Source organism: Gekko japonicus, unplaced genomic scaffold (assembly GCF_001447785.1).
Source record: "Gekko japonicus isolate JY-2015 unplaced genomic scaffold, Gekko_japonicus_V1.1 scaffold457, whole genome shotgun sequence".
NCBI lineage: Eukaryota > Metazoa > Chordata > Lepidosauria > Squamata > Gekkonidae > Gekko > Gekko japonicus.
The window spans coordinates 655,918-683,289 of NW_015164196.1; the positions used below are offsets into that span (position 1 = coordinate 655,918).

The 27,372-nt window shown below is 48.9% G+C and overlaps 2 protein-coding genes across 5 annotated transcripts in view; one reads left to right on the plus strand and one right to left on the minus strand.

Annotated features, from left to right (window-relative positions):
• LOC107107959 (immunoglobulin superfamily member 11-like) overlaps positions 1-13,657 on the plus strand; it is an 18,286-nt gene extending 4,629 nt beyond the window's left edge. The window contains exons 3-7 of the mRNA XM_015408332.1: positions 2,031-2,235; positions 3,860-4,015; positions 7,796-7,918; positions 11,532-11,679; positions 13,333-13,657. Of these exons, the coding sequence (XP_015263818.1) occupies positions 2,031-2,235; positions 3,860-4,015; positions 7,796-7,918; positions 11,532-11,679; positions 13,333-13,657 (957 nt within the window). The remainder of the gene's footprint in view (positions 1-2,030; positions 2,236-3,859; positions 4,016-7,795; positions 7,919-11,531; positions 11,680-13,332) is intronic.
• Positions 13,658-15,038: 1,381 nt separating this feature from the next.
• Positions 15,039-27,372, minus strand: part of USF1 (upstream transcription factor 1) — a 14,044-nt gene continuing 1,710 nt past the window's right edge. Inside the window, exons 2-12 of one of the 4 annotated variants that reach the window (XM_015408338.1) lie at positions 24,548-24,633; positions 23,226-23,275; positions 22,389-22,501; positions 21,100-21,201; positions 20,571-20,769; positions 20,038-20,125; positions 19,731-19,789; positions 17,724-17,818; positions 16,779-16,832; positions 16,436-16,564; positions 15,039-15,984 (exon numbers count right to left, since the gene is read on the minus strand). In XM_015408338.1, the coding sequence (XP_015263824.1) occupies positions 15,898-15,984; positions 16,436-16,564; positions 16,779-16,832; positions 17,724-17,818; positions 19,731-19,789; positions 20,038-20,125; positions 20,571-20,769; positions 21,100-21,201; positions 22,389-22,501; positions 23,226-23,275; positions 24,548-24,555 (984 nt within the window). In that variant the 5' untranslated portion in view covers positions 24,556-24,633 and the 3' untranslated portion in view covers positions 15,039-15,897. Of the gene's footprint in view, positions 15,985-16,435; positions 16,565-16,778; positions 16,833-17,723; positions 17,819-19,730; positions 19,790-20,037; positions 20,126-20,570; positions 20,770-21,099; positions 21,202-22,388; positions 22,508-23,225; positions 23,276-24,547; positions 24,634-27,372 lie in introns of those variants that run through there. The other 3 variants (XM_015408337.1, XM_015408339.1, XM_015408340.1) reach the window with 3 other exon arrangements.

Sequence of the window (27,372 nt, forward strand, 5' to 3'; positions counted from 1 at the left end):
TCTCCCGGCCTTCCTGGGGCCAGGGACGGCCTTCGTGGGGCTTCCCTGCACTCCCGCCGGCCTTGCAGGTCCACCGCCGGACCCCTCATGGGGCTCGGCAGTGGAGCTGCAAGGCTGCCGGCGGCGGCCGGGACCATTGGGGGCGGGGTGTGTGGCCTTATGACACACTTCCGGTGATGTCAGGGGGTGTGGCCTTATGACACACTTCTGGTGATGTCAGGGGGTGTGGCCTTATGACACACTTCTGGTGATGTCAGGGGGTGTGGCATATGCTAATGAGTTATGCTAATGAGTTCCCCTAGCTCTTTTTCTACGAAACGACCCCTGATCTAGTCCAGCATCCTGTCTCACACAGTGGCCTCAGCCAGTTCCTCTGGAGGGCCAACAACAGGGAACAGAGGTCAAGGCCTTTCCCTGATGTTGCCTCCTGGCTCTGGGATTCAGAGGTTTAGTGCCTCTGAATGTCGAGATTCCATTTAGTCACCATGGCTAGTAGCCACTGATAGACCTCTCCTCCACGAATCTGTCTAATCCCCTTTTAAAGCCCTCTATGCCTGTGGCCATAACTACATCCTCTGGCAGCAAATTCCAGATTTTAATCACTCTCTGGGTAAAAAAAGTATTTCCTTTTGTCCATCTTGAATCAACTGTTCATCAATTTCATTGGATGCCCTCGAATTCTAGTATTTTGGGAGAGGGAGGAAGAATTCTCTTTCTCATCTCTCTCCACCCCATGCATAATTTTGTAAACATCTATCATGTTCCTCCTTAGTCGTCTCTTTTCTAAACTGAAAAGTCCCAGACTCGTCAGCCTTTCCTCATAGGGAAGGTGCTCCAACCAATGCTCCCTCTAAGCTGTGGAGTCTTGTGAGCAAAAAATCTACCTTGTGAGCGACTGGCATTAAAGTTGTGAGCGAGCGATTTGGCTCCTGCATAAATTAGTTTGCTCTGGAGCCCTCCTTCCTGAGCTAAGACAAAAATGTGTGAGCCAGAGGCTAGAAAACTGTGAGCTAGCTCACACTAACTCAGCTTAGAGGGAACACTGGCTCCAACCCCCTCATCGTCTTGGTTGCCCTCCTCTGCACTCTACCCAGCTCTGCAGTGTCCTTTTGGATATACGGGGACCAGAACTGTACACAGTATTCCGAATGAGGCCGCACCATAGATCTATACAAGGCTCATTATAATATTGGCTGTTTTATTTTCAGTTCCTAACATAGAGTTTGCCTTTTTCACTGTTGTAGCATCCTTGGTCGACACTTCCATGAGCTATCTATATGACCCCAAGATCTTTTTCCCTCTCAGACTCAGCAAGTTCAGACCCCATTAGCCCATAGTGGAATTTGGGAATTTTTTTTGGTCACCATTCATAGAATTGGAAAGGACCTCCAGGGTCATCTAATCCAACCCCCTGCGCAATGAAGGAAATTCACAAATACCTCCTCCCCACACACCCCAGTGACCGCTGCTCCACACCCAGAAGAAAAAAAACCTCTCCAGGTTATTCACTATAGCCTGGTATCATCAGCACTGAAATGGGTCTATCTTTAACTGGGACAGCTGGGGGCCAAAGTGTGCTCCACCCACTGAGCAAGGTCCCCTCCTTTCTCAGAGTCTGACCTCTCTTTCCCCCAAGGCCTGAGCTCATCTGGCAACTGAATGCAGGACTTCCTGAGAGCCAGTTTGGTGTAGTGGTTAAGTGCGTGGACTCTAATCTGGGAGAACCGAGTTTGATTCCCCACTCCTCCACTTACACCTGCTGATGTGACCTTGGGTCAATCACAAGCTCTGGCACAGCTGTCCTTGAAAAAGAGCAGTTTGTGTCGGAGCTCTCTCAGCCCCACCCACCTCACAGGGTGTCTGTTGTGGGGAGGGGAAGGGAGAGGAGTTTGTAAGCCGCTCTGAGACTCCAAGTGAAGGGCGGGGTATGAATCCAATCTCCTCTTCTTCTCCTCCTGCATTGCAGGTATTATTCAGACTCTTAGTCCAGCAAGGCTGATCCTCTCACGGGGGATTCCTCTGCTCCACAGGTACTTGCCTACGAACAGGGAGAAGTGGTGGAGAGCGTCTCCCACTATACAGGCCGGGTGGCCTTTGCCTTCTCACCGACCCAGAGTGCCACCATCGTCCTGAATGACACGCGCAGCTCAGACAGCGGCTCTTACCAATGCAGCGTGATGAACCCACCAGATACCGCCACACCCAACATTGGGGTCATCCGGCTCACTGTGTTTGGTAGGATTGCAATCCCCTGTATAGGGCTGCCAGGTTCGGGTTGGGAAATACCTGGAGATTTGGGGGGGGGAGCCTGAGGGGAGTGGGGCTCAGGAAGGGGAGGGACTTCAATAGGATGTAATGCCATAGAGTTCACCTTCCAGAGCAGCTATTTTTTTTTCTGTTGCCTTGAGATCAGCTCTAATAGCAGGAGATCTTTAGCCACCATCTGGAGGTTGGCAGCCCTACCTCTGTAGTCTTCAGCTGCCCCGGAAATGGAAGACTATGCTTATTGCACCTCTTCAGGCTCTCTGATATGGGGAACCTGCATGGTGTGAGAACATAAGGTCAGAGCCAAGCGTTCCACTGATGCACTGACCCCAATCCTAGCTCAGCGCGTTCGAGTAGATTTTTTCTTAACCATGCTTTTCATGGTGGGAATACATGTGACAAGGAAACACAGAGATTCCCCAGTCCTGTGTTTCTCTTGCAAAACTAACAGTTGGGGAGAACAATAGGTAGCTGAGGGATATTTTGAACTTGTATATACCATTCAGGTCTAAAACCAGAAAGGAAGACTAGGGGAGGGTGGGCTAATGGGCGTGGAAAAAGTGGGGAGGGGGAAAGGTGGGTGGGCTAGATTCACTGCGAAGCAAAAGGAAGATCCTGGGATTCAAGGATCGCTCTGAAGCGGAGCGAATCGGTGGAAACTCTGGGCCAGAAGCCGGCTGCGGATCAAATGGTGTGAAATTGACGAGATGCACCGGAAAAAACAGAGGGTTGACCGTGGGCCAAAGTCTTGTGTGAAATTGCCCTAGGATTTTTCACATGCACTATCAAGAAAAAAACTGGGGTGGGGGATATAAATTCAAGCACAAGTTACAGTAATAAAGAATCTTTTTTGTCTTAACATTCTGGGTTGTCCTCCTTTCAAACCAATATGGGTAAATCCACCTTGGGAGGGAGAAAAACATCCGTGGGAAAAGCTGCAAGGGAGAATTGGCCAGGACAGGAGAAGTTAAGCTCCTGTGCATATGATAAGTGCCATCGAGTTGCTCCTGATTTATGGCAATCCTATGAATTACTGACCTCCAAAATGTCCTGTCATTAACAGCCTTGCTCAGGTCTTGCAAACTAAGGGCTGTCAGGCTTCCTCGACGGAGTCAATCCTACTACCCACCAATTCTCCTCTTCTACCCAAAGGGTCGGACAACTCCTCTCTCTTTGAGAACAACAAAAGATACTGGAGGAGGGCAGAAGGGGAAGATGTGCTAGGCTGCTGTTTGCCCTGTGACTGCTGCAGGGCGGAGGCAAGTAGCCCTCGTCCCTGGCCTTCCTCAGAAATGACACCGTAACGAAATGGAAAAAGACACACATTCTTGGCTTCCGTGACTTCTTGTCCACCCCCCCACACGTTTGTACATTTATTATGTAGATGAGCTCTTGCAAAGCATTCATGGAGCAGCTCAGCTCTTGCCAAGCTGATCTTACTTGTTCTGATTATTGCCGCTTAGGATGTAGCTGTGGAGAAACAGTCTCTTCATGATACATTCTTGCCTCTGAGAGGGGTAAGATGGCAGATCTGTCGTTGCAGCAGCAAGCACCATTCAAGGCAGGTCCAGGAATGTTATTCTCTGTCCTACAGTGCCACCGTCTAATCCTAGATGTTCCAGTGAAGGCAGTGGAGACGAGGGAGGCACTCTTCAGTTCTCATGCACAGTTGATGAAGGAACGCCCGCACCTGCTTTTGCTTGGGAGAAGATTCCGCCCACCACACAGCCCTTGGTGACCCGTTACGAAGGTATCAAGAATATTGGTGGGGTGGGGCCAGGAGGAGATCTTCATTGTGAGACAATTGGTTGTCCTAGTAGCAGGAAGCCCAGATAAGGACTCAAGAGCAATGGCGGACCTACATTGTTGGGACCCTGAAGCTTGAACTGTTTTGGGGGGCCCTTCTCAACCAGCAACAACAGGGCAATAGTGCTGCAAGCCCCCGATAAATTTTTGAAATTTGACCATATGAAATGTGTTAGATCACCGCTAACATAGATCCGGAGAGTGATTTCAGCAAAGGTGAACAGCTTTATTGAAGGTACAAACAAGCGCTTGAAAGAAGTCATAACCAGAACAAGTCAACATTGGGAGCTAGGCTCCTTTTAAACATTCCCAGGCTAACGTAGCCACGCCTCTGTACAATAAACAACCAATGAGGTTGAGTGGATAAAGTCCAATGAGAGTTCTTCCCTCGCAGGGACTAGGTGCAGTTCTGATTGGTCGTTGTTGAGGAGCGACCAATAGCACGTTAGCTCGGAGGAGCCTTCCTCTGGCTCGAGCTTAACATGGGGAGTCAATGCGGCGATTCACGTAAGCCGTTTCAATATACTACAAAATGGGTATTAGAGCATACTCTAAGGTCAATATTAAGCACTTCAACCCATTGGCTTATGATTCTGTCACTAAAATAGCCTTATTTTAATAAGAAACACTTTTTAAAACTCCATCAATTTTGTTGAAAAATTCACTCATTAAAAAAAGTTGCTCCAGGGCCCCTCCAGGATTAGGGGCTCCAGGGTCCATTAGTTTCATAGTAGATCTGCCCCTGCACGAGTCTTGCTCTTGAGACAGAGTCCAGCCTGCAGGGACCCGCTGAGTGACCCTGGGACATCCAGGAATACTGCCTGACAGCGCTTGATGACCTCCCCCCATCTAGTCAGGGCAGCTGAGCCTCAGATATCCTGCCACTGTATTTGTAAGTGCCAGAGAGTGATCTCTGGTAATTTATCTAATCCTTTTGAAAGAGGATGACAAACCCTGCTGGATCGTACCAAGGTTCTCTAAGCTATTAATTTTGTTCTCAAATGCTGTCTAGCCAGATGCCTCAGAAAAATGCTCCAGGTAAGTGTGCATTGTCCCCAGCATCTGGTACTTAGAGGCAGTGCTTGCATTATGGGGGGGGGGGAGTAGGAGGCTCTTAATAGTATCTACTGGCCCTTGAGTCTCATCTTGTTTAGCCCCTCTGTTAAAATTGCATAGAACGTTACATCTGTGTGCAGTCTGTGGCTTCTGAGCACGGAGTCTATGCATGTACAAAGTGTATACACAAAGACTCCCTTCCCCTTAAAATTTGGAAAAGCTGCACTCCCCATGACAGGGGCACAGCTTATAAGTACACAGTATCTACACACATAGACTTCTCCTTGAAAAGAGGGGGGATATTATACCCCTTGGCAGCATTCCCTCTAAGATGAGTTAGTGTGAGCTAGCTCACAGTTTTTTTAGCCTCCAGCGCATTCATTTTTGTCTTAGCTGAGGAAGGATGGCTCCAGAGCAAACTAATTTATGCAGTAGCCAGATTGCTGGCTCACAACTTTAATGCCAGTAGCTCACAAAGTAGAATTTTTACTTACAAGACTCCATAGCTTAGAAACAGCATTGCCCCCTGGAGCTTTTAAAAACAGTGGCCTATCACAAGCAGTAGTGGTGTTGTGTACCCAGGGAAGTCCGCGCACGTGGTCGGGTCAACATGCGGTCAGGCGAAGGACCAGAGCTTCGCCTCTAGCGACAATAGCTTAAACGGATCCTAGCGTGCACCTATCTGGGGGCTAGGATCCTAGGAATGACCTGTGGGTCTAGGGGTGCACTGTAGATATCCAATCACGAGTGTGGGTGTGTGTATGGGTGTAGTGTAAATTGGGAATATAAGCTGGCCTGCGAGCTGGTAAAATCCATCTCAAGAATGACTGTAGATAAAGTATGAGCTGAAATCACTTCTCCGTGCATTCAGTCTCAGTACTTTATAAGTGGGACAGGCCCTTCCTGAGCCACTTGTAGTTTAATCACTGCCCAGAGGTAAAACATGAATGCTTCGCTCGTAGGTTATCTTGGTTCATAGCGGCTGCTGGACTTGTCCGCCATGATTTTTTAAGATCCTTTACAAGAATTGCCTTGATGGATCTGACTGAGGCCCTTTCTGCACTCGTTTTTTGCCTCGGTTTCTGAGCGCATCCTAGTCTTCCATTCTGCATTCCCTCCCACTTTCACTTCGTTTGTGTTGGGGCTTTTTCTTGTTTTGCATTTGTTTTACAGGAATCTGCATTCAGACCGCTTCCAGCACACTGTTGCCCCGCAGCTACCAAAACCCCTTTTGCTGCGATTCTTTGTTCTTGTTAATTGCTCATCCTTTCTAAAGCAGAACTGTTTCTGTGGGCATTTGAGTGCAACCCACTGCCCTCTCCTGTTTCCGCCTCTCTCTTTAGGTTGACGCTCCCTCCCCGTTCTGTTTTCTTTCCCTCCTTCTCCAAAGACAAAAGAGGGTGTGTCCTCCCATTCAGGCAAACTTTTTAAAAGCCAGAGCGAGCATAGGAAGGGATCAGTAAATATAAAGGACTAGGGGATTCCCTGCTCCAAAATGTGTCAGTCTTGCACGTGTGGGCCTGGATTTCCCCCTCCCTTCCCTTTCTTTTTTGCAGAATCAGGGATGGAGGGAGGGGTTGGGTCTTCAGTTAAAAGTTCTGAAAGACGTTTGCCTTTCTCTTCATCTTAGACAAAACAGCCAGTTAGTTCAAAAAAGATGCAGAATGCATACAGAATATACAAATAAATAAACCTGAGGGGGGAAAGCTAGCGCAGAGGGAATGCGTGCAACTGCAAAGTCAGCCCTTAACGCTTGACTGCTCAGATCCTCCGGAGCAAGTTGTCAGTGCAGAAGGGGCCTGAGACTCCATCTAGTTCTACATCTTGGCTCTAGTAGTGGCCAAGGCATGCATACAGCAGGTCTTCCTAGTTGCTTACCCCCAGCAACTTGTATTCAGAAATATACTGTCCTTGAATATGGATAAGCAGCAACTTGGACACCCTTTAGGGCATATTCTGGCTCAGACTCTGCTGAATTAGACAGCAAAAATCACCAATGCAAGGCAGCCTCAATTCCTCCTGTTCATCCAGCCGAGGTTCAGAGGGGTAAGTCCAAACAAAACATCCATGACAAAAATAACAAGGAGTCAATAAAGATATATATGCAAAATTGTTTACTATAATAATTATAATTCTGTGGAAAACTCCCTTCTTTTATCGCTCACACACAATGAATTTTGTGCAATAAAAATATCCGTTTCTCAAAGATTGCTTTATTTGAGCGTGTAGCAATTACAGTTCTTATCCATTTCCACTTACCAACTCTTGAAATATCAGTCAACATGGGATGTTTATTTCAAGCGTTGATAAGTGGAAATTGATAAGAATTGTAATAACTACATGCTCAGATAAAGCAATCTTTGAGAAACGGATATTTTTATTGCACAGAATTCGTTGCATGTGAGCGATAAAAGAAGCATTTCCCCCCCACAGAATTATAATTATAGTAAACAATTACGCATATATATATATTTATCGACTCTTCGTTATTTTTGTCATGGCTATTCTGTTTGGATTTCCATCTCCTCCCGTGATCTCTCACTTTTGGCTTCGAGGTTCAGAGGGGGGCTGTTGGCCAACTGTGGCAAGGAAGAGGCGTGCTTGGCCGTCCTAACGCTCTGCTTGCTTTCCCTTTGGATCTTGCATTCCCTGTTCTCATGCGGGGCAGACGACCACCACATCTTCCTGACCTTCCACAACCTGACGACAGAGGCCTCTGGGCTTTACCGCTGCACGGCCTCCAATATGCTGGGCTCCGTCTCCTGCTCCTTGGAGCTGCGAGTACATGGTGGTGAGTATCCTGGTACTGACAAAAAAGCCAGTTTGGTGTAGTGGTTAGGAGCACAGACTCTAATCTGGAAGGACCAGGTTTGATTCCCCACTCCTCCACATGTAGTTGCTGGGTGACCTTGGGCCAGTCAAAGTTCTCTCAGAGCTGTTCTGGAAAGAGCAGTTCTTGAAAGAGCTCTCACAAGGTGTCTGTTGTGGAGTGGGGTGGGGAAGGGAAAGGAGATTGTAAGCTGCTCTGAGACTCCTTTCGGTGTGAAGGGTAGGGCATAAATCCAATTTCTCCTCCTCCTGCTCGGCAAGCTGAACCTACCCTTTTAACAGCAATTGACCAAATACTCACATAGTATGGCCTTATTGGGGACTGTATTATTTTGGGCAGCGGCAGCAGGACTGCATTGCCAAGACCTCTTTCCTAGTACACTTTAAAAAAAACCCAACAACCTTGCAACAAAACCTCTCCCCCCAATTGCATGCTGATAGCTATTCCTTCAGGGGATACCAGGGGATTCGCAGAGAGTAGGTCAGTCCACTTTGCTCCACTGCCCCAAAATGTCTCTTGACCCTGACACCACATCCACAGAGATGTACGTTCAGTACAGTCTAAAGGGGGGGGGGATAGGAATGCCTTATTTCCAAGTCAGACCACTGGTCCATCTAGCACAGTATTGTCCGCTCGGGCTGGCGGCAACTCTCTACAGAGACAAGAAGAGAAGAGTCTTTCCCAGCACCCATGCCAATCCCAGGGAGCCAGTTTGGTGTAGTGGTTAAGTGCGCAGACTCTAATCTGGGAGAACCGGGTTTGATTCCCCACTCCTCCACTTTCACCTGCTGGCTGACCTTGGGCAAGCCGTAGTTCTGGCACAGCTGTTCTTGAAAAAGAGCAGTTTCTGTCAGAGCTCTCTCAGCCCCACCGACCTCACAGGGTGTCTGTTGTGGGGAGGGGAAGGGAAAGGAGTTTGTAAGCCACTCTGAGACTCCTTTGGGTAGTGAAGGGCGGGGCATAAATCCAATCTCTTCTCTTCTTCTCTTCTAAACCTGTTGTGTAGTAGGTTGGATGCATCAAATGATCAGGAGACATAGTGATATCCAGCACATGTTTACTAGCACACAACATAACACACAAATACCGGCCATAGGCCCAACTATATACCATCTCTGTGGGCCACTCACAGGTCCCATTGGTGGGTTTAAACTTCCCGCCAAGGTTCCTATTGGTGACCGCTAGAGGTTTCAGGATCCTAGTCCCTATTGTCTCTATGGATCCAAGCTCCTGTAAAATATGCTGCTGCCTAGTGACGGTCAACAGACATAACAAAACCCTTACTTGTTTTGCATTAAAAAAAAAAAAACACGGGCTCTACTCCCTTCCCAGTGAAACCACCTGAAGTCAGACTGTTCATCCAGCCGTCCCAGTGTGTCTACTCTGGCTGGTAGCAGCTCCTCTACAAGACCTTGGGAAAGGTGTTTGGCCATTCTTGCTATGTGTGAGACCCTTGGAAACTCAAGCTGCAACCTTTAGCGTGCAAGACAGACACTCTGCCATTACCTCTCCCTGCTGCATAGCGGCATAATCTAAATCTGTATCAAAGCGATTTGATACTTGCAATCTGTTTCACTTTAGAGAAGGGTTCCCAGCCTATGGGCGCCAGTGGGGGCATTTACCCAGCAAAGCTTCTCCTGGGCAGGTTTTTTTTTTAAATGTTGCTGTGGAAGCAGCTGCCACCACAGCACATAGATTTTACTTGTGTGATTGAAAATAAGCCACAGCAGCCATGACAACGCAGCCACTTTGTGGTTGGCTCCGCCTCCAGTGGCAGTCATTCTCTGGCTGTGCCCACCATCCTGTGTCAGACTTCCAAAGGCGCCCATATGCTGATAAAAGCTGGGGACCCCTGCTCTAGAGGAACCACATCACCACTGACGCAGCATGTAAGAGCAAAACCCGAGGCTTACACCGGCCCCTGCCTCAACCTTTAATTCCTTCCAGAGCCAGTTTGGTGTAGTGGTTAAGAGCGCGGACTCTAATCCGGGAGAACCGGGTTTGATTCCCCACTCCTTCACATGCAGCTGCTGGTGTGACATTGGGTCAGTCACAAGTTTTCTCAGAGCTGTTCTCTCAACTGCAGTCCTTGAAAGAGCTCTCTCAGCCCCAACTACCTCACAGGGTGTTTGTTGTGGGGAGGGGAAGGGGAAGGGAAAGAAGACCGTAAGCCACTCTGAGACTCCCAAGCGAAGGGCAGGGTATACATCCAATCTCCTCTTCTTCTTCCCTTCCCAGTACTAAGATTCCACCTTCCATTCATGAACTAGTACACAGAGGGCCTGTCGTGCACTACCATAGAACTACTAATAACTACGCTGTAGGGAAGAGGCCTTTTAGCTCAGAGGGTATATAGATCTTCCCCTGAGGCACAGCACTTTAAAAAAAACGATGAACTCATTGGACCTGTTACCTAGCAGCATCCTTTGCAGAGGAAAGCTTAATAGTCGTGTAGGAATTTGAATTGCGTGTGGCAGGGAGAATGCACAGCACCAACCAGAAGTCTCACTTCTCCCATTGTATCTGGAGTCAAGGTAGCACACACACGGAACGGCAATCAGGAAATCCCCAGTGCAAAACCTACCAGGTAGCCTTGGTCAAGACCCGACACCCCCCCACACACACACACTTGTGCTTTAAACACTTAAAAGCCATATAGATTATGGATTTAGATCTGGAAGTGGGTTTTTTTTAAAAGGAAGATTTGTGTGCTATATACCCACAGAACGGAGGCTGTCTTTCCAAATTCCATCCCCTACACAGCTCTTACAAGCCAACGTAGTGTAGAGATTAAAAATACTGACCTGAAATCTAGGAGACCCAGGTACCAGACCCTGCTCTGGCCCGAAGTAAACTGAACTGGCCCCACACATTTCAGCCCAACCTAACTCAAAAGGCTGTTCAAAGATAAAGTGAAGCAGAACCACATTTTTAGTTCATTTAGGGAAGGACAAATACACACACTAGAAAGATACACGAAGCCCTCCGCCCCTCCTTTGCTCTGAGCCAACTACAGTATATATACATACAAATACAGTTAAGTTCAACTCATACTTGTGTACAAAACACTCAACAGTCAAAAACAACAATCTCTGTCGGAACAGTACAAACAATAGAACAAAGGAGAGAAAAATGTCCAGTGAAACTTTCCAGATCTGTGTAAATAGATCACAAGGGCACGGATGTATTACATCCCTCATTGCGTCCTAAAAGACACCTCTCTCCACAAGTAAGAAACTGTTCAGCTTCTCCACATCAGTTCATTCTAATGGGAAGCCACTAGAAGTTTTTACAAAAGTTTTAACAAAAGGGGCATGTAGCGTAATGTTTTTAGTCGGGAGGAAAAACCTGCAGTCAAAATGAAAGCCGCCAACAAACACCTCATACACAAGTATGAGTCGAGCCTAACTGTATTTGTATGTATATCTACTGTTGATTGTTGTTGGCTCCTTATGTACGCTATTTGAATTTGAGCCACCTACAGCCGTTGTTCTGCCTTGCAGGCTAAGGTGACCTGCAGAGGATAGCTCAAGATGGTGGCACCAGTTCTAACTTCAGCACTGTTGCATTTCAGCCCCTCGCAGCAGCACCTCCCTGGTGGTGGGGATTACCCTCATGCTCATCATGGGCCTCGTTCTGCTTACCCTCTTTGCTCTGGTCCTGTGGCTACATCGTCACAGCTGGAACAAGTGGGAAGAGGACGACTCGTACAACGAAATCAGGTAAGCCGGCAGGGCGGCCAACCAGATGCGTATTGGCATTCCTTTCCTTGCGCACTCATCTGTGATGGGAGATGCATCTGCGTTGGAGATCATGCCCCAATTAGGAGTTCCAGTGTTTATACCTGCATTATGTTTAGTGTTACTAAATGCTGCAGTTTGCAATTTAAGCTCTCCAAGAGCTGAGCCTGCCAAAGCAAAGTGCTGTAAAAGGTAAGAGTGGAGTAGAATAAGACTTTACAAACCCGAGATACTACCCAAGAGCAAAGCACATGGGACAACCCCAAATTTAATTTTATGCACACATCATTATAGTTTATTCTGAATGGTCAGATGGACGTGGCTGCAAGAGGAGATTTTACTTATATAAATTCAAGTGGGAAGAGTGGAATAAGATTATTTGGTGGTGTTGCTAGTTATGCTAGATTACAGTCTAAAAAGTCCGAGGGTTGAAGATTTTCAGAATGGAGATAACCTTCTATGATGCCTCACCACTGAAACACCATGTTTTAGTTATCTGAGAGAATGCTGTAATGTAGAACTTGCTCAGGAATGGAATATACTCAAACCCTTAAATCAAACAGCAGTCATCAACACTCTGCTTTAGAGAAAGCATAAACTCAGAACAGTGTAGGAGTTTACAGTCAAGAATTTTTAGATCCAGATCCATTGATACCGTTAGAGGGGCTGACGGAGCTGTAAGAAATGTTCTTACCTACTTGAACTTGCTAGCATATTACTATCCCTGATAACTTAATCAGAAAGAATCAGTGGTTTGATAAATATTGCAAGGATAGATCTTGGATCCCGCGTAAGGATCACACACAGAACCATGGATTTTCCCTGCTTTGCCCCCACACCCCAGCGGTTCTATCAAATCCTGGTAATGTTTATTCCTGGGGTCACAGGACAGATGTAGAATAACAGTCACATGGTGGAGTGGAGGGAAGGGTGAAATCAAAATGCTTTTAAATGCTAATTTGAACTAGAACTTTGATTACTTTGGATATGCGTTGCAAAGCTCTTGAATTTAAATCAGGATCGTCTAGCATAGCAGCCACTTAACTGCAGTTTTAATGCCTTTATCATAGCTGACCATCCCTTCCTCTTTACCACCACCCCATGCATCCCGCACTACAGAGCCGGTTCCAGGTTTGGGGGAGTGCCCAGGACCCCCCCTCCTCTTGGGCACCACCAGGACCCCCCACTCATGCCTTCCTTCCAGCCCATCCACATCCCCACCCACCCGTGCTTCCTTCTTTCCTCCTCCTGCCCATCCTTTCCCCAACAGTGCTGGGTGTCGTATGCAGATAGGAACGCCCACCACTGTGCCTGTCAGGAGTGCCACCATTGTATACCACCCTGTAGGTCCTTCCCTAGCAGAATGTGCTTTGGGGGGGCACTGCAGCGATGGGCCTTAACCAGACACGTTGGGTCCCGGCAGCTGCCCTACCTCAGGGTATACTCACACCAGGCCTGCTACATTAGACTAGATCACAACCTACAAACAGAAGACTGACAACCTAAGAATCATACCATTCACCTCTTAGTACTGGAATCTGTGCTTCAGGGGGAAATGCTCATGCAGAATATGTGACAGCATGAATCCCAGATGCCACAAATGTGTCTAAATCTTCGCCATCTCCCCCACCGCAGACTCGACAATCTCTCATTGGGACGACTGATTGTTACCAAGAGCCCCCCTGGGGACCTTTCCGCATCCAGCCCCGCGACCCAGCCACTCTGGATCTTCACGAGCTCCACCCCCAACACCACCTATGCCCATCGTGAGTGGAGACCCCAGCCCGGGACTGCGAGCCAGGTCACGCTTCCAGGAGGGCTGAGACAGCCCCCATCGGCACACCGGGGAAGGCTGAGAAGTGGCAGCCTCTATGAGCAACACGGATCCTCATCCGGAAGCGAGGAAGAGAAGCAGCCCTTGCCCGGCCCCTCCCAGAAGCCTACAGGATTCCTGGTGTAGCAGCAGCCACAAAACCTCCATGTGTGAACAGAAGCATTTAATCTGAGCCAGCCTATGGCTTTGGGAAGCTGGGATTTGTTCCCAGGAGAATCCTGCCTGCAAACTCAACGTACTGATGGCTACGTGGGGGCTCTGTGCTGTGTAAAGAAAAATACACCGTTAACCTGGAACATTTTGCTGAATGCCGTCTGACTGCAGGAGTTGGAACGGGTTAGGATAACAAACATGAGACGGTAGAAAGTTCTTGTTATTTTGAGCACGTGGCTCCCAAAGTCAGTCTCCAGCATCTTCTTAAAATGGAGGGTAAAGCAGGTACTGGGAAAGCCCCCCAAGGCTGCTAGCCTGAGAAAGTGACCCCGGACAGATGAGCGGATGGTCACACCCACTTAGGGTAGGCAGGTTTCAGGGCACATAATAGGACAGTAGCAGAGGATTTGCTAGAAGTCCCAGGTTCAATCCCTGGCATCTCCAGTGGGAGGCTCTAAGCCAGAAGGCTTTCTCTGCCTGAGACCTACCGCCAACTGAAGTGAGTTAGAACGAACCAATGGGTCTGTTTTTTTAAAAAAAGGAAGTCTTCATGTGATTAAAAAGCTACTCACCCAAGGATACTTAAATAAAAAGTTTTGTGATGCCTCCATGCAAAAAGGTATCCTTTTTAATACGTTGTCAGAGGCTTTCACGGCCGGAGTTCATTAGCTGCTGTAGATTTTCCAGGTTGTGTGGCTGTGGTCTTGGCATTGTAGAGACTGACGTTTCGCCAGTATCTGTGACTGGCATCCTCAGAGGTATAACAAAGAAAGAAGGAGTACTCTTCTCACCTTGACACAGAGAGTACTCCATCTTTCTGTGTTATACCTCTGAGGATGCCAGTCACAGCTACTGGCGAAACGTCAGGTCTACAATGCCAAGACCACGGCCACACAACCCGTAAAATCTACAGCAAGAAATCCTGTTCCTGGGTGTTCTCTCAAGCTATGCCTCTGCTTCTTTTAAAACCCAGATAAGCTTCCGGGAGAGAATGCATGAGAAATCTCCCCCTTTCGTGAACCCGCAGGGAGAGGAGAGGCCGGCTTTAGACTTCTCGAAAGCAAAAAGCCTAAATGGCCGAGGCCGGAGATCCACATCCTCATTCTGGTTCGGGGGTGTTGCGGCGGCCTCCGCCCGAGCGTGAGAGCAGAGGCCATCCTTCCTTCCTCCCATGCCCTGTGACCTCTGGCCCTATGAGCCAAACCAGGCCGACCTGCAGCCACCGAGGAGGAACAGAACACCCACAAGTGCTTTTCCATTACACTTGTTTTAATTTAGAAATTTTAGTTTTTGCTTTTTAAAAAAAAGAGAGACAGAGAGGAAGAAGTGAATCGACTACATCGGTATCCCAAAGTGCCTCCGAGAGGATAACGGCTTCTGCTTCTGGCGCACTCACCTCCTTTCGCACTTGGCTTCCATGGTTCAAGGCTGAAGTTAAATCATCTGACTGGGGGGGGGGGCGGGTTCAGGTCAAGGAGGGGGAGGATACGGAAGAGGCGCGGCGCGTTCCCAGCACCAACCTGGGTTCTCTGAGGATGGGGAGGGCCCCGCTTCCCTGTCGTGGCCTTCCAGCAGTGAGGGTAGAGGAGACTAACAGGCAGCGCCCCGGCTGCAGTCTTCTGTGCTCAGAAGGGTTAAGCCCAGGCCAGGCGGGAGGAGAGGCCCAGAGAGAGCCATAAAGCGGGGGCTGGAGAGATGGCGGTGAGTCAGCTAGGCCATGAGCTCAACTGTCAGGATCCGCTCCACAGCGTAAATAGAATCAAGTGACTAGAAGTTTTGGAAATTATTTGGGGGTGGGGTGGGGGGCTGGGAACACGTGTGGGGGACGTGCAACGTGACTATGTGACTTTGCATGCATGCGCAGATGTGCCAGGTAGTTTGAGTGCCCAGATGTGCTGCCGCCGCTGCTCAGCAAAAGAAGGAAAAGGCAGGGGAATGAGTGGTGAGACCAAAGGACACGACCCGGGAACCAATTTGGCTATGAAACAAGGAAGTACGTTTGTCAAGAGGCAGCATCTGGCTCGAAGGGGGCCAGCCGAGGGGGGGTGAGGCGGAGTCCCAAGTTCAGTCCCTGGTCCCTGAGCGATTTCCGCTGCTTTCTGGTTCTGCTCAACAGAGTGGGAGCCTGGCTTGGAAGCACTGGGGGTGGGGAGGGGCGGGGGGATCCCCCATCTCCTGCGGTGCCGAAGAGCGTGGTGGTCTGAGCTGCAGGGTCAGTGGGCGTCCTTGATGATGATCTCCACACCATGCTGACGCAGCTGCGCTCGCAAGATCAGGTTCTTGTTTTTCAGGTCTTCAACCTGCCCAGCGGGGAGACGAATGGAGAAAAGGGCAAGTAGGTAGGCCGCGGCTGGACAAGGAGAGGAAGGGGTGCCACTCCATCCCCCTTCCCCCAATTAAGCACTGGGTATGTCAAAGCTCTGTAGCCACAGAAGACAGATCGTTGGGGGGGGGGCAGTCCTGGCCTTAAAGCACACCATCTAGCATGTTAAATCACCACATTCACAAAGGGGGGAAAGGGCTCCCGTGCCTTTTAAGAACACAAACCGGGGGGGGGAGCCGACGGGGCTGGTGGGGGGGGACTTTTTTTGGCATGTGCAGCAAGGAAGAAATATACAGAAGACCACTGCACCCAAATCCCTAGATGCTATTTTAGAACTGCCACAGATACTCATGAGGGGCACATGGTTAATTCCCCCCCTCCCCTTTCTCACAGACCCTGCCTGGCTGCCCCGAGAACTCCATTGTTACCTGCTGTCTCAAAACTTCGTTGTCCATCTGCAGCTGTTCGAGCCCTTGAAGCTCCTCCGACAGTCGGAGGTTACTCTGCCTCAGCTCCTGAATGTAGTCACAGGCTTTGGACAGGATCCCACCTTTACTCTGCAGAGAAAACAGAAAATCCGCTGGACAAGAGGGAAGTAGCCCGCGGGGGGGGGGGGGGGGGGGAGAAGCGCCTGAGATCCTGCCAGCCCACGGAGCTACTTCCTGGTGGGACAGCCAACTCCTCGGGCTCTGATTCACCCCTCCTTTCCCCTCTCATTGTGGCAACTGATGCAATCACACACAGACACACAAAACTGTTGCCCTGCATTACCTTGCCCTCCTCACAGCTGGAAAATGGCCCAAGCAGCCTCTCTTTTGCCGTGTGCTGCATAGAGGTAAAAACACAGGCCCATTCTAGAAGGACACCTCAGTCATTTTTCAGGACAACAAAAACCTTCAATGCCAGGACTGGTAAAGGAAGCTTAACTACATTTTGATGCTGTTTCCAAATTCTCAGATCCAGAATATGAAATGAGCCAATAAACCATCATTTGGCAAGTTGTCTGAAGGGGGGGGGGGGCGCGGGGGAATCTACTGCCTGGCAAACCAGAATACGTAACCATGGTTTGAACTGGGGGTTTCACGCTAGAAGTCCAAGCTCACTTTAGGTGCCGATTGCCTCCGAAAGCAAGAACAATGGCCCTTAACTATGGCTTGTCAGACATCACATGGAACCAGGATCAGAGGAGCAGACGCATGGTTCTAAACCATGGTCTGCCTGTTGGCACATATAGTAACTCGAGCCATGGTTAGGGTATGCAACTGCAGTTAGTGCAAACTGTGCTCCAGTGCGATGCCTGAACAGGACCCAACATTCTCTAAGTAGCCAGATATGTGGCAGAGGCTGCTCCCTGCCAAGGATAAAAATTTGCCCCATCATCCCTGGCAGGTGGCAGCTACAGTCTCAAATTCTAGGATTCCTAATGTGAGGCTTTTGGACTTAATATTTCCCAGTGCTGAAAGAAACACCAGGAGAAAAAGACTGCCCCATGTCCTTCCCTAAGCTGACCTCCACAACAACAAAAAGGCACTACTTACGTGGGCTTCCTCCATCCTGCACCCCACACCACATGCCAGGTTAACCACCACTGCCTTCATACGCATACTGGGCACGAGGACTCTGACTGCCGAATTTACGAGCCTGATTTGTGGGGCATGCGGTGGCACAGAGAGATGGCCTCCACCCTAGAGGCAGACCAGCCCCAAGCCCCCTTACCTGTCCAGATTTGGTGTTCTCCATTGAACAGTCTGGGATAATCTTGGAGAGCTGCACGATCCAGTTGTTAATCTTGTCCCTGCGCCGACGCTCCACTGGAAGATGGGGAGGGCATCAAATCCAATGGATTGAGAAAGAGGACCTCATAATCCCACTTAACGTGGTTCAGAAGTAACAGCAAGTCAAGGATGACAGCTACATGAATGAACCTGGGACACCCTCAGGTTCACGCTCCACCCCCCCCCCGCCTGTAGCAACCAAACTGTTTTCTGCTTCTGTGGCAAAGCCATACACTGAAACTGGCAAACTATAGTCTGTGCTTTCCCTGCAGATCACCCCATTCCAGGCATTTGGAGTCCTGGCTTGTGCAGAAAGCAGCAGCACTAACAAGGGCCCTATCAGGAATCTAGTTATGCCTCATCAGATCCTGTGCTCCTATCACATCCTCCCTCCCCCCAACTAAAGCTGGCTCCTACATCCTATATTTACATCTGAACTTTACCCCAGAGAGCAAATCAAGAAATCTGCATGATGGGGTCAGGTACGGAAAAGGCAGGTGCTTCTCACACAGCTGGAAAGTGACCACCAGGTTTGCAGAAGAATCCCAAGACTAAAAAAACTGGGAAATTTAACTCCTAAAAAAAAAAAAAACCCAGCAAACCCCTACAGAGAAAGGATGTGCACAGATACACGTTGCACCTGAAATGTGCAAATAATGGTCTATGCACCTGAAAAGGGATATCACAGAGCTTGAAAAGGTGCAGAGAAGAGCATGGTGGCTAGAACAGCTGCCTTGCGAGGATCAGGTAAAGCTGCTTAGGGCTGTTTAGCGTAGGAAAAAAAGGTGAGCAAGGGGAGACATGAGAGAGGGCTATATAGTTATGCCTGGCGTGGAGAGAGAGGTCAGGGAGAGCTTTTCCTCCCTCTCTCATAATACTAGAACCCAGGGCCATCCACTGAAGCTGAAGGGTGGAAGGTCCAGGACAGACAAGGAAGGTACATAAGAACATAAGTACTTCTTCACACAGCACGTAAATTGTGGAACTTGCTGCCACGGGATGTGGAAGGCTTTAAAAGTGGAGAGGACACTTTCATGGAGAATGGGGCTATCCAGGGCTACTAAACACAATGGCTACCAGCCATGACGGATATCTGCTCCCTCCAGCATCAAAGGCCACGTGTCTCTTTATAACACTTGCTGGCGAGCACAGGTGGGAGGATGCTGTCGCAGTCATTCCGCTCGTGGGCTTCCCAGAGCCAGCTGGTCGGCCACTGCGTGAACGGAATGCTGGACTTCTTGGTCTGATCCAGCAGGGCTCTTATGTTCTTATCTTCCCTCCCAAAAATGCTGACTGAGATCTTGGTTGGCATGAAACCAGATATGGAACGCATTTTTAAAGAGGAGGAAAAGGTGGGGCCAGTGGGATAGAGGTGGGATTCTCCCTCTTCTGTTAAGTTCCCTCCTTGTTTGGTCCATAACCCACACAGAGTCGGTGGGGTCAGGGGGACTAAGAGTGCAAAGAGGACTGACCCATTAGGTAGGCAGAGTCACGTCATTAAACGCACACTTCTCCCCTCAGCTCAGTGCTGTTAAATGAGAATGCATCGGCTATTCAATCTCCCCAGAAACCACTGCATGTTCCAAGAGAGGGGCAGGAATCAAAAACGACATGCTCAAAATATTCAACTATCAGGGCACTGGGATCACGGCCAGCCTTTTATTGAAGAAAAGTTGGTTTTATACCCCCGAAGGAGTCTCGGAGTGGCTTACGGACACCTTCCCTTCCTCGCCCTGCAACGGACACCCTGTGAGGTAGGTGGGGCTGAGAGAGTTCTGAGAGAACCGTGACTGGCTCAAGATCACCCAGCCGGCTTCACGTGGAGGAACGGGGGAATCAAGCCCAGTTCTCCAGATTAGGGTTCGCTGCTCTTAACCACTATGCCAAGCTGGCTCTCTCTATACACCAGCTAAACAACTCGCAACTAGGATGGCTGCTCCTCCCTTACCTTCATTGTGTTGCGCTCGACGCTTCTCATCCCGAGTCGTTCGTGGAGCTTCCGACTTTCTGCCGGGAGGGGAGAATAACAAAGTTTCATACTGGTGGACGCCAGAGGCCCACCCGCACACGCTGGGAGAAACTGCCCCAGCTCCAAGCGGCCCATCATTCTCAAGCCAGCCTCCAAGCTGCAGCCAAGCATAACACTGTGCTGCCAACGTTGCTCCCGGGAGGGAGAACGCCAGAGACGCTGGCAGCCAATGCCTAAAGCGGGAGGGGAGGGTGGCTGGGAGACAACAGAGCAGAGGGGCACTCACGGGGAATAGGGGTGAGTCCTGGGGGCGATAGACCTCTGCGTCCCACTCTGCAGAACCTCCTGCGGCGACATCATGACAAAAAATTGCCCTGGACAATTCAGGAGAAGAGAGAGGGTTTCAGGAAGAGAGGCGCACAGCCCTACGGGAGCTGCGGGAAATTACTGAGCATCATAGCTGCCCTAGTTCTCCACCAGGCACAAGAAGCACGTTTCCCTGAACTGCAGAGGAGGGATGTCTGAGGATGACTACTGGTGTCCCCTGGAGTTACTCACTCAGCTTCCGCTCCTAATCTCAAATACGGGTTAGCATTTTGTGCAAGGAAGTGGCCTCAGCAATTCCTTTACACAACCCACCAAGAACTCATCCCACCTTGGTGGGGAGGTTCTGCCAGAAGACTGAGAGCACTCAAGGAAGAAGCATTTCTCCCCCCCCATCCTCTTTGGAGAGCACAGGCTACACCTGCCGGTGAGCTACTGGGGGTAGGCAGAGGAAGCTCCTTTGGCCAATCTCGCATACAAGCCGACCTGACTGACCGGTGCCGGTTGGCGTGGCCTGTCCCAGCAAGGCATCAGAGTTCTGGGTCGTCACCACAGCCGTGGCCGTGGTCCCTGCCCCAGCCGAAGTGCTGGTGTCCGCCACCGCGGTGGCAGGGTAGTACGTATAGTGTGTCTCAGTGGCCGTGGCTTCTGTCTCAACTGCATCTTCGCTGGTGAATGCACCTTGGATGACAGCCTGAGAAGACACAAAGGGGGACAGAGTGAGGTGGCCCCTCCGGTAAAACTGCCGTGGGCCGTTCCAGGTGAAAAGGAGGACAGAAAGAATAGGAGCCTCAAGATGGTCTTTCAGGTGTCTGGCCGACTGCCTCTGGCCCCACCAACCAGCGACCATCGAAACAGAAACTGACATGACAAAAACCTCTGCTTCCATCAGCCGCCATACAACTCTCTTGACCCACCTGCGGTGGTCACTGTTTAATTTGGCAACAGTGACTGAGATGACCTTCCTTCTCCTAGCCACCACCCTTCTCCTTCTGCCCAAGCCAATGACTCGAACAGTGCTCACCTGTGTCATGGACTGCGTCGCAGGATAGCCGCTGATGGCACCGGAGCCCTCCGTCTGGCCGTCCAGCTGCCCTTCCGCTACTTGTATCACCCTATACATCAACTAAAAATAAAAAGACCACAAGGAATTCTTCAGAGCTTCTCTGGAAGCAACCCCAAGAACCCAGGCCCTCTGTAGATACCTCCATCTCAATACTCCTGCCTCATCTCCATGGATTTAGGACTTCCTGCTGCAGTTCTGAAATACTACTGGAAAATTTATGCAAAGGGTAGTTATAATGCCTGGAAGGGAAAACAGAGCCCTACAAAAGGGAAGAAGAAGAAGAAGAGATTGGATTTATACCCCACCCTTCACTACCCAAAGGAGTCTCAGCGCAGCTTACAATCTCCTTTCCCTTCCCCTCCCCACAACAGACACCTTGTGAAGTAGATGGGGCTGACAGAGCTCTTTCGAGGGCTGCTAATGAGAGAACAGCTCTGAGAGAGCTGTGGCTGACCCAAGGTCACACCAGCAACTGCATGTGGAGGGGTGGGGAATCAAACCTGGTTCTCCCAGATTAGAGTCCACACTCCTAACCACTACACCAAAAGGAAATGCAAAGCCATCTTGAGGGTGTGAGGGTCTTTACACGGAGTGACATGATGCATGGTGAAGTGTTGCCTCCTGTCCCCTAGAGGGAACACACCAGTGTCTTCTATAGAACTGGTAAAAGACAGGGTGTGCTTCAGATACCAGTAAAGGGTGGACCAGAGCAAGACAGTCCCAGGATGGAGTGCGCGCGATATGGCCACATTGAATGCAAGGACCTGGCCCCAGCGCCTGAACAAGAGACCTCCTGGGAAAGCTGTGTAAGTCATCTTTAATTCTGCGACAGGAAGAAGGCAGAATACAACAACAACAACCCTTTCCATTTCATTTATTAGCTTCATTGACCCGAGGTCTTAAGCCAAACGACAACAACAATAAACTGTGATTACCGCACCAGCATAGAGACAGGAAGACTGGAGTCATACACAGCCACAGTTCCTTGCGATACTTCCAGTCTATAGCTTACCTGATTTTCCCATTCTAAACTTGCACTGTAAAAGATGTCTAGACATTTTATTTTCATCACAGAGGTAGCTAAACGGGCACTGTCATGTACCCACCGATAATCAGTGGCAATGGCAGCTTTCAATCTATACCACAACTGAGGCCACGCATCGCTGTAGTCATCTCTCCATTTCCATGCACACCATCAAAGATGAAGGAAACGACACCACTCGGCGAGGGAAGCCATCATATCTCACCTGAGCACCCCCATTCTCTGTTCGGAAGACGTATTTGATGTTTGGGTCGGAAAAGGTTGTGGCTGACTGGATGCTGGCAATGGCCACGCTGGTGGGATCTTCACCTGTTGCCACTGCACCTTCAGGAAAGAAGAAAAAGGGATGCCGCAAGGGGGGGGGGAAGGGGAAGGGACACTGTCGCTTATCAGCTGCCTCCATGCTGCCAGCCGAGCCACTGCGGTGGGACAACATCCGTATGGGGGACTCAGCAAGTAGCACAGGGAAAAACCAAGTGTCTTTGCTGTCCAACCCTGCAGTGGCTCAACATTACTTTCCACAGGGACCTTTGCTAATTCTGCATTCATTTAACCCAGTTTCTTCAAGCAGTCTTGATTCTGCCCACATAAGCATATAGGTAGAAAGGCAGGATATAAATTTAATCAACAAAAATGATATTTTTTTTTAGGGGAGGGGTGTGTGGCAGGGGAAGAAGGATGCTACTGGGAAAGGAAGTTGGGGTGTGCGTGTGTGTTAATTGCCTTCGATTTATCGCAACCCTATAAACTAGCAACCTCCAAAACATCCTATCCTTAGCAGCCTCGCTCAGGTCTTGTAAACTGAGGACCCTTGTGGTTTCCTTTATTGAGTCAGCCCATCTCAAGTTGGGTCTTCCCCTTTTCCTGCTGCCTTCAACTTTTCCTAGCATTATTGACTTTGCCAGGGAGTCCTGTCTTCTCATAATTTGTCCAAAGTACAATAGCCTCAGTTTAGTCTTTTCAGCTTCTAGGGAGGAAGGTGGTACTACCCTCCAAAACAGAGGTAAAGGAATGCACTGGGGGAAGAGGCAGAACTGCTCACCTTCCTGGATTTGCACTGTACCTTCTTCTGTCTCTGTAGGTTTTTGCTGTCTGAAAAGGGATAAAGAAACACATGAAAGGGGCAGCCTCTGGAGCCACATCATTTTTAAACGTATTTAAATAGTGAAATATTAGAAGAATCTGTTTTTCTCGCTAGGATGGCCGGGTAAGAAAGGCACATCCTGCCCTTGAAGTAGGACAGAGAATTTTGTCAAGTGAGACTCGCCCCTGTTGAAACCCCCACAGGGGAAAAAACTTTTTAAAAGCGAGAAAAGAATGGCAGCATTAATGTGGTATGAACACTCTGATGATCACAGGAAGAGATGGATCGTACAGATCCTGTTCTGTACGATGGCAGCACTCTGCTGTGGCATGAGGCCCTGCTGTAAGAGGGGAGTTCTTTGCTTAACACACTTTACAGACTTCATCATATTGATCCTGACAACAGCCCTGTAAGGTAGGCTAGCATTATTCTCCCACTGCAGATGAGGCAATGAAGTTGATGGAGACTGGTCTGTCCAAGGCCAACTAGTGAGTATGCAGCTGAGCTGAGATCTGAACCAGGAGCCCTGACGATTGCAGCTCATTTTCTTAGACACTCTGTCAAGAGGAGGCCAGGACACACTTCAATACTTATACTCAGCCTTTCAGACATCCGCTCGTACAGTGGCAGCTTACAAACGATCTGAACCAGGAGCCCTGACGATTGCAGCTCATTTTCTTAGACACTCTGTCAAGAGGAGGCCAGGACACACTTCAATACTTATACTCAGCCTTTCAGACATCCGCTCGTACAGTGGCAGCTTACATAAAATACCAAAAAAAATAAAAATAAAAACAGCAAACAGCAGCAGGGAAAAAAACCCAAACTCAATACAAAAGCCACTGCAGAAAGCAGTAGAGACCATTGGGAGAAAACAAGCCCTCAGGTGCCCAGGGGAACAAGACTGATGTCTAAAACTTAACTGTGATGGTGCCTGATCAACTAGGCGGGCGGTGGTGTTCCTTGAAAAGGGCAGCAATACCGAGAATGCTCCCACCAATCTAAATTCTGCAGATGAGGAGAACTCAAGAGCCTCAAAAGAGGATCAGAGTGCAAGCAAATCCACGCAGGAGGATAACCACTGCCCTTGTGCTGGTTCTCATTTTACAAGTCAAGCTAACCTTGGAAGACCTGGGTTCAAGTCCCTACTGGACCAGGAAGGTCACTGGTGAACCTTGGGCAGCCACCCTCTCATCTGACCTAAGATAAAATGAGGATGAGCTCCTTAGAGAACGAATGGGATAAAAACATGACTGGTCATCTTAGCCTCTTGCTCTCACCCCTTCATTTCTCTCCTCTGTTATACATCAGTAGATCAGACCCTGGATTCAGCTCGTGGGTTCTTCAGAGCCTGGTCATCCAAACCCTGGGAAGGAAAAACAACACAGAAGTATGAAGACGAGGTCTGATAGATAAGGCCTGTTTAGTTGCCTCAACCTCAAAGCAAAGCCCGTTCCAAAACTAAAGGGGTACGTGGGGGAGGGGGTCCATCTGCAATTCTTCAGTTATGACAAGTGTTCACAAATGGTCACTCAGCATTGTTGCAGACATGGCACCTGGAATTCCAGCCACCAGGGTAGAACAGAAGAAAATTTCGCTGATTGGGAACAAAAAATTCCGTAGATCCAGAACTCTCACCCTTTACTACCCCTTCTTTTATTTGTACTGCCTTCCACCCCCTCACTTTGCTGCCCTCTCCCCTCCTGCTCCAAAATTATAATCTTAAATGGGCACAGGCAGAAGCTTCTTTTGTTTCCACAACAAAGGGCCATGTGTATCAGTGTGCACTATACATATATGTATATAATATAAATTAGTCCACAGCAGCAATAATGATGCCCCCTAATGTCAGGGTACATGTATGGATATCTTAGGCAGGATTTAATTTCCACCAGCAACTCTGCCTGCTCACATCAGCCAGACCCCAGGGAGGGAGAAAGAACAGAGCAGCAGCCACCGCAAGATCACAGATTCATCTATGAACCTTGAATCCCACATCTTTCCCCCCATATTAGAAATTTAGGTTTCACCCAAATATTACAGTAAACAGTCTGAGGTTTGGCGGTTTTCCTGGTTATGTTGCGAAGATTTATGTACACCAGTGGCATTGTATAAGCCATTTCCAACAACTGGGGAAAGGGGATATTCATTTATCTACCCAATCTCTCCTGCTCTTCCTCAAAGGAGCTCAGGGCAGCATGCATCATTCTTCCTTCTCCAGAGGGATCAATTGAACAAGAGATACAGCAACGGATGAGGAGGGTAAATAAAAAAGGCCAATGCTATGCTGGGGATTATTAGGAAGGGTATTGAAAACAGATCAGCCAATATCATAATGCCCCTATAGAAATCAATGGCGTGACATTTAGAATACTGTGTACAGTTCTGGTCACCACACCTTAAAAAGGATATTATAGCTTTGAGGGAGAAAGAACAGAGCAGCAGCCACCGCAAGATCACAGATTCATCTATGAACCTTGAATCCCACATCTTCCCCCCCCATATTAGAAATTTAGATTTCACTCAAATATTACAGTAAACGGTCTGAGGTTTGGAGGTTTTCCTGGTTATGTTGTGAAGATTTATGTACACCAGTGGCATCGTATAAGCAATTTCCAACAACTGGGGAAAAGGGATATTCATTTATCTACCCAATCTCTCCTGCTCTTCCTCAAAGGAGCTCAGGGCAGCATGCATCATTCTTCCTTCTCCAGAGGGATCAATTGAACAAGAGATACAGCAACGGATGAGGAGGGTAAATTAAAAAAAAAAAAAAGCCAAATCCTTTGCTGGGGATTATTAGGAAGGGTGAAAACAGATCAGCCAATATCATAATGCCCCTATAGAAATCAATGGCGTGACATTTAGAATACTGTGTACAGTTCTGGTCACCACACCTTAAAAAGGATATTATAGCTTTGGAAAAAGTGCAGAAAAGGGCAACTTGAATGATAAAAGGGCTGGAACACTTTCCCTATGAGGAAAGGGTAAAGCGCTTAGGGCTCTTTAGCTTGGAGAAACGACGGCTGAGGGGTGACACGATTGAGGTTTATAAGATTATGCATGGGATAGAGCAGGTAGAGAAAGAGGTACTTTTCTCCCTTTCTCACAATACAAGAACTCGTGGGCACTCAATGAAATTGCTGAGCAGTCGGGTTAGAACGGATAAAAGGAAGTACTTCTTCTCCCAAAGAGTGATTAACAGATGGAATTCACTGCCACAGGAAGTGGTGGCAGCTACAAGCATGGACGGCTTCAAAAGGGAATTAGGTCCATCAGTGGCTATTAGCCACAAGGTATAGATAGGGGCTCTGGGGCAAGTGATGCTCTGTCTTCTTGGTGCTTGGGGGGGGGTCAACAGTGGGGAGGGCTTCTAATGTCCTGGCCCCACTGGTGGACCTCCTGATGGCACTGGTATTTCTGGCCACTGTGTGACACAGAGTGTTGGACTGGATGGGCCTTTGGCCTGGTCCAACATTGGCGTCTCTTATGTTCTTATGTTCTTAGGACTGTTCTCAATGGAGGAGAGGGTAAAAAAGATGGTAGAAAAGAGCATGTTCCAGGAAAGCTACCCACAAGGCTCTTTTCTTACATTTGACTCTCTTTGTCCTTCCCTTCACCCCCTGAAATCTAGATTAATCTCTTCGGGGCAGTGACCCAGTCCCCCCCCCCCGACCTGGCTAATAGCTTTTTGTCAAGTCCTACGTGGACTGAGTGTAAAAGCAATACTTCCTTCAGTACGTACACACCCATGCTCTGCAGAAGGAGGTGTTTTTGGGTTTTTTCATACCCCATATTTCAACAGAAAGTCCCCAAGACGGTTACCATGGTGATATATTAATAGCAGCCAGTACCAGGTCAAAATTTTGCTGCCGCATTCTGTGCCTCCTGAATGCTCTTCAAAGGCAGCAAGTGCCCTGACACACGTGAATCTGCTTTATCCAGAGTCAGACCAGTGGTCTGTTAAGACCACTGTTATTTACTCTGACTGGCAGGAGCTCTCCAAGGTCTCGGAAGATGGTCTTTTACATCACTTGTTGTTAGCCACTTGGTCGTGTTCGACTCTTGGCAGTTCTATGGGCCAGCTCTCTCCACGTTTTCCGAT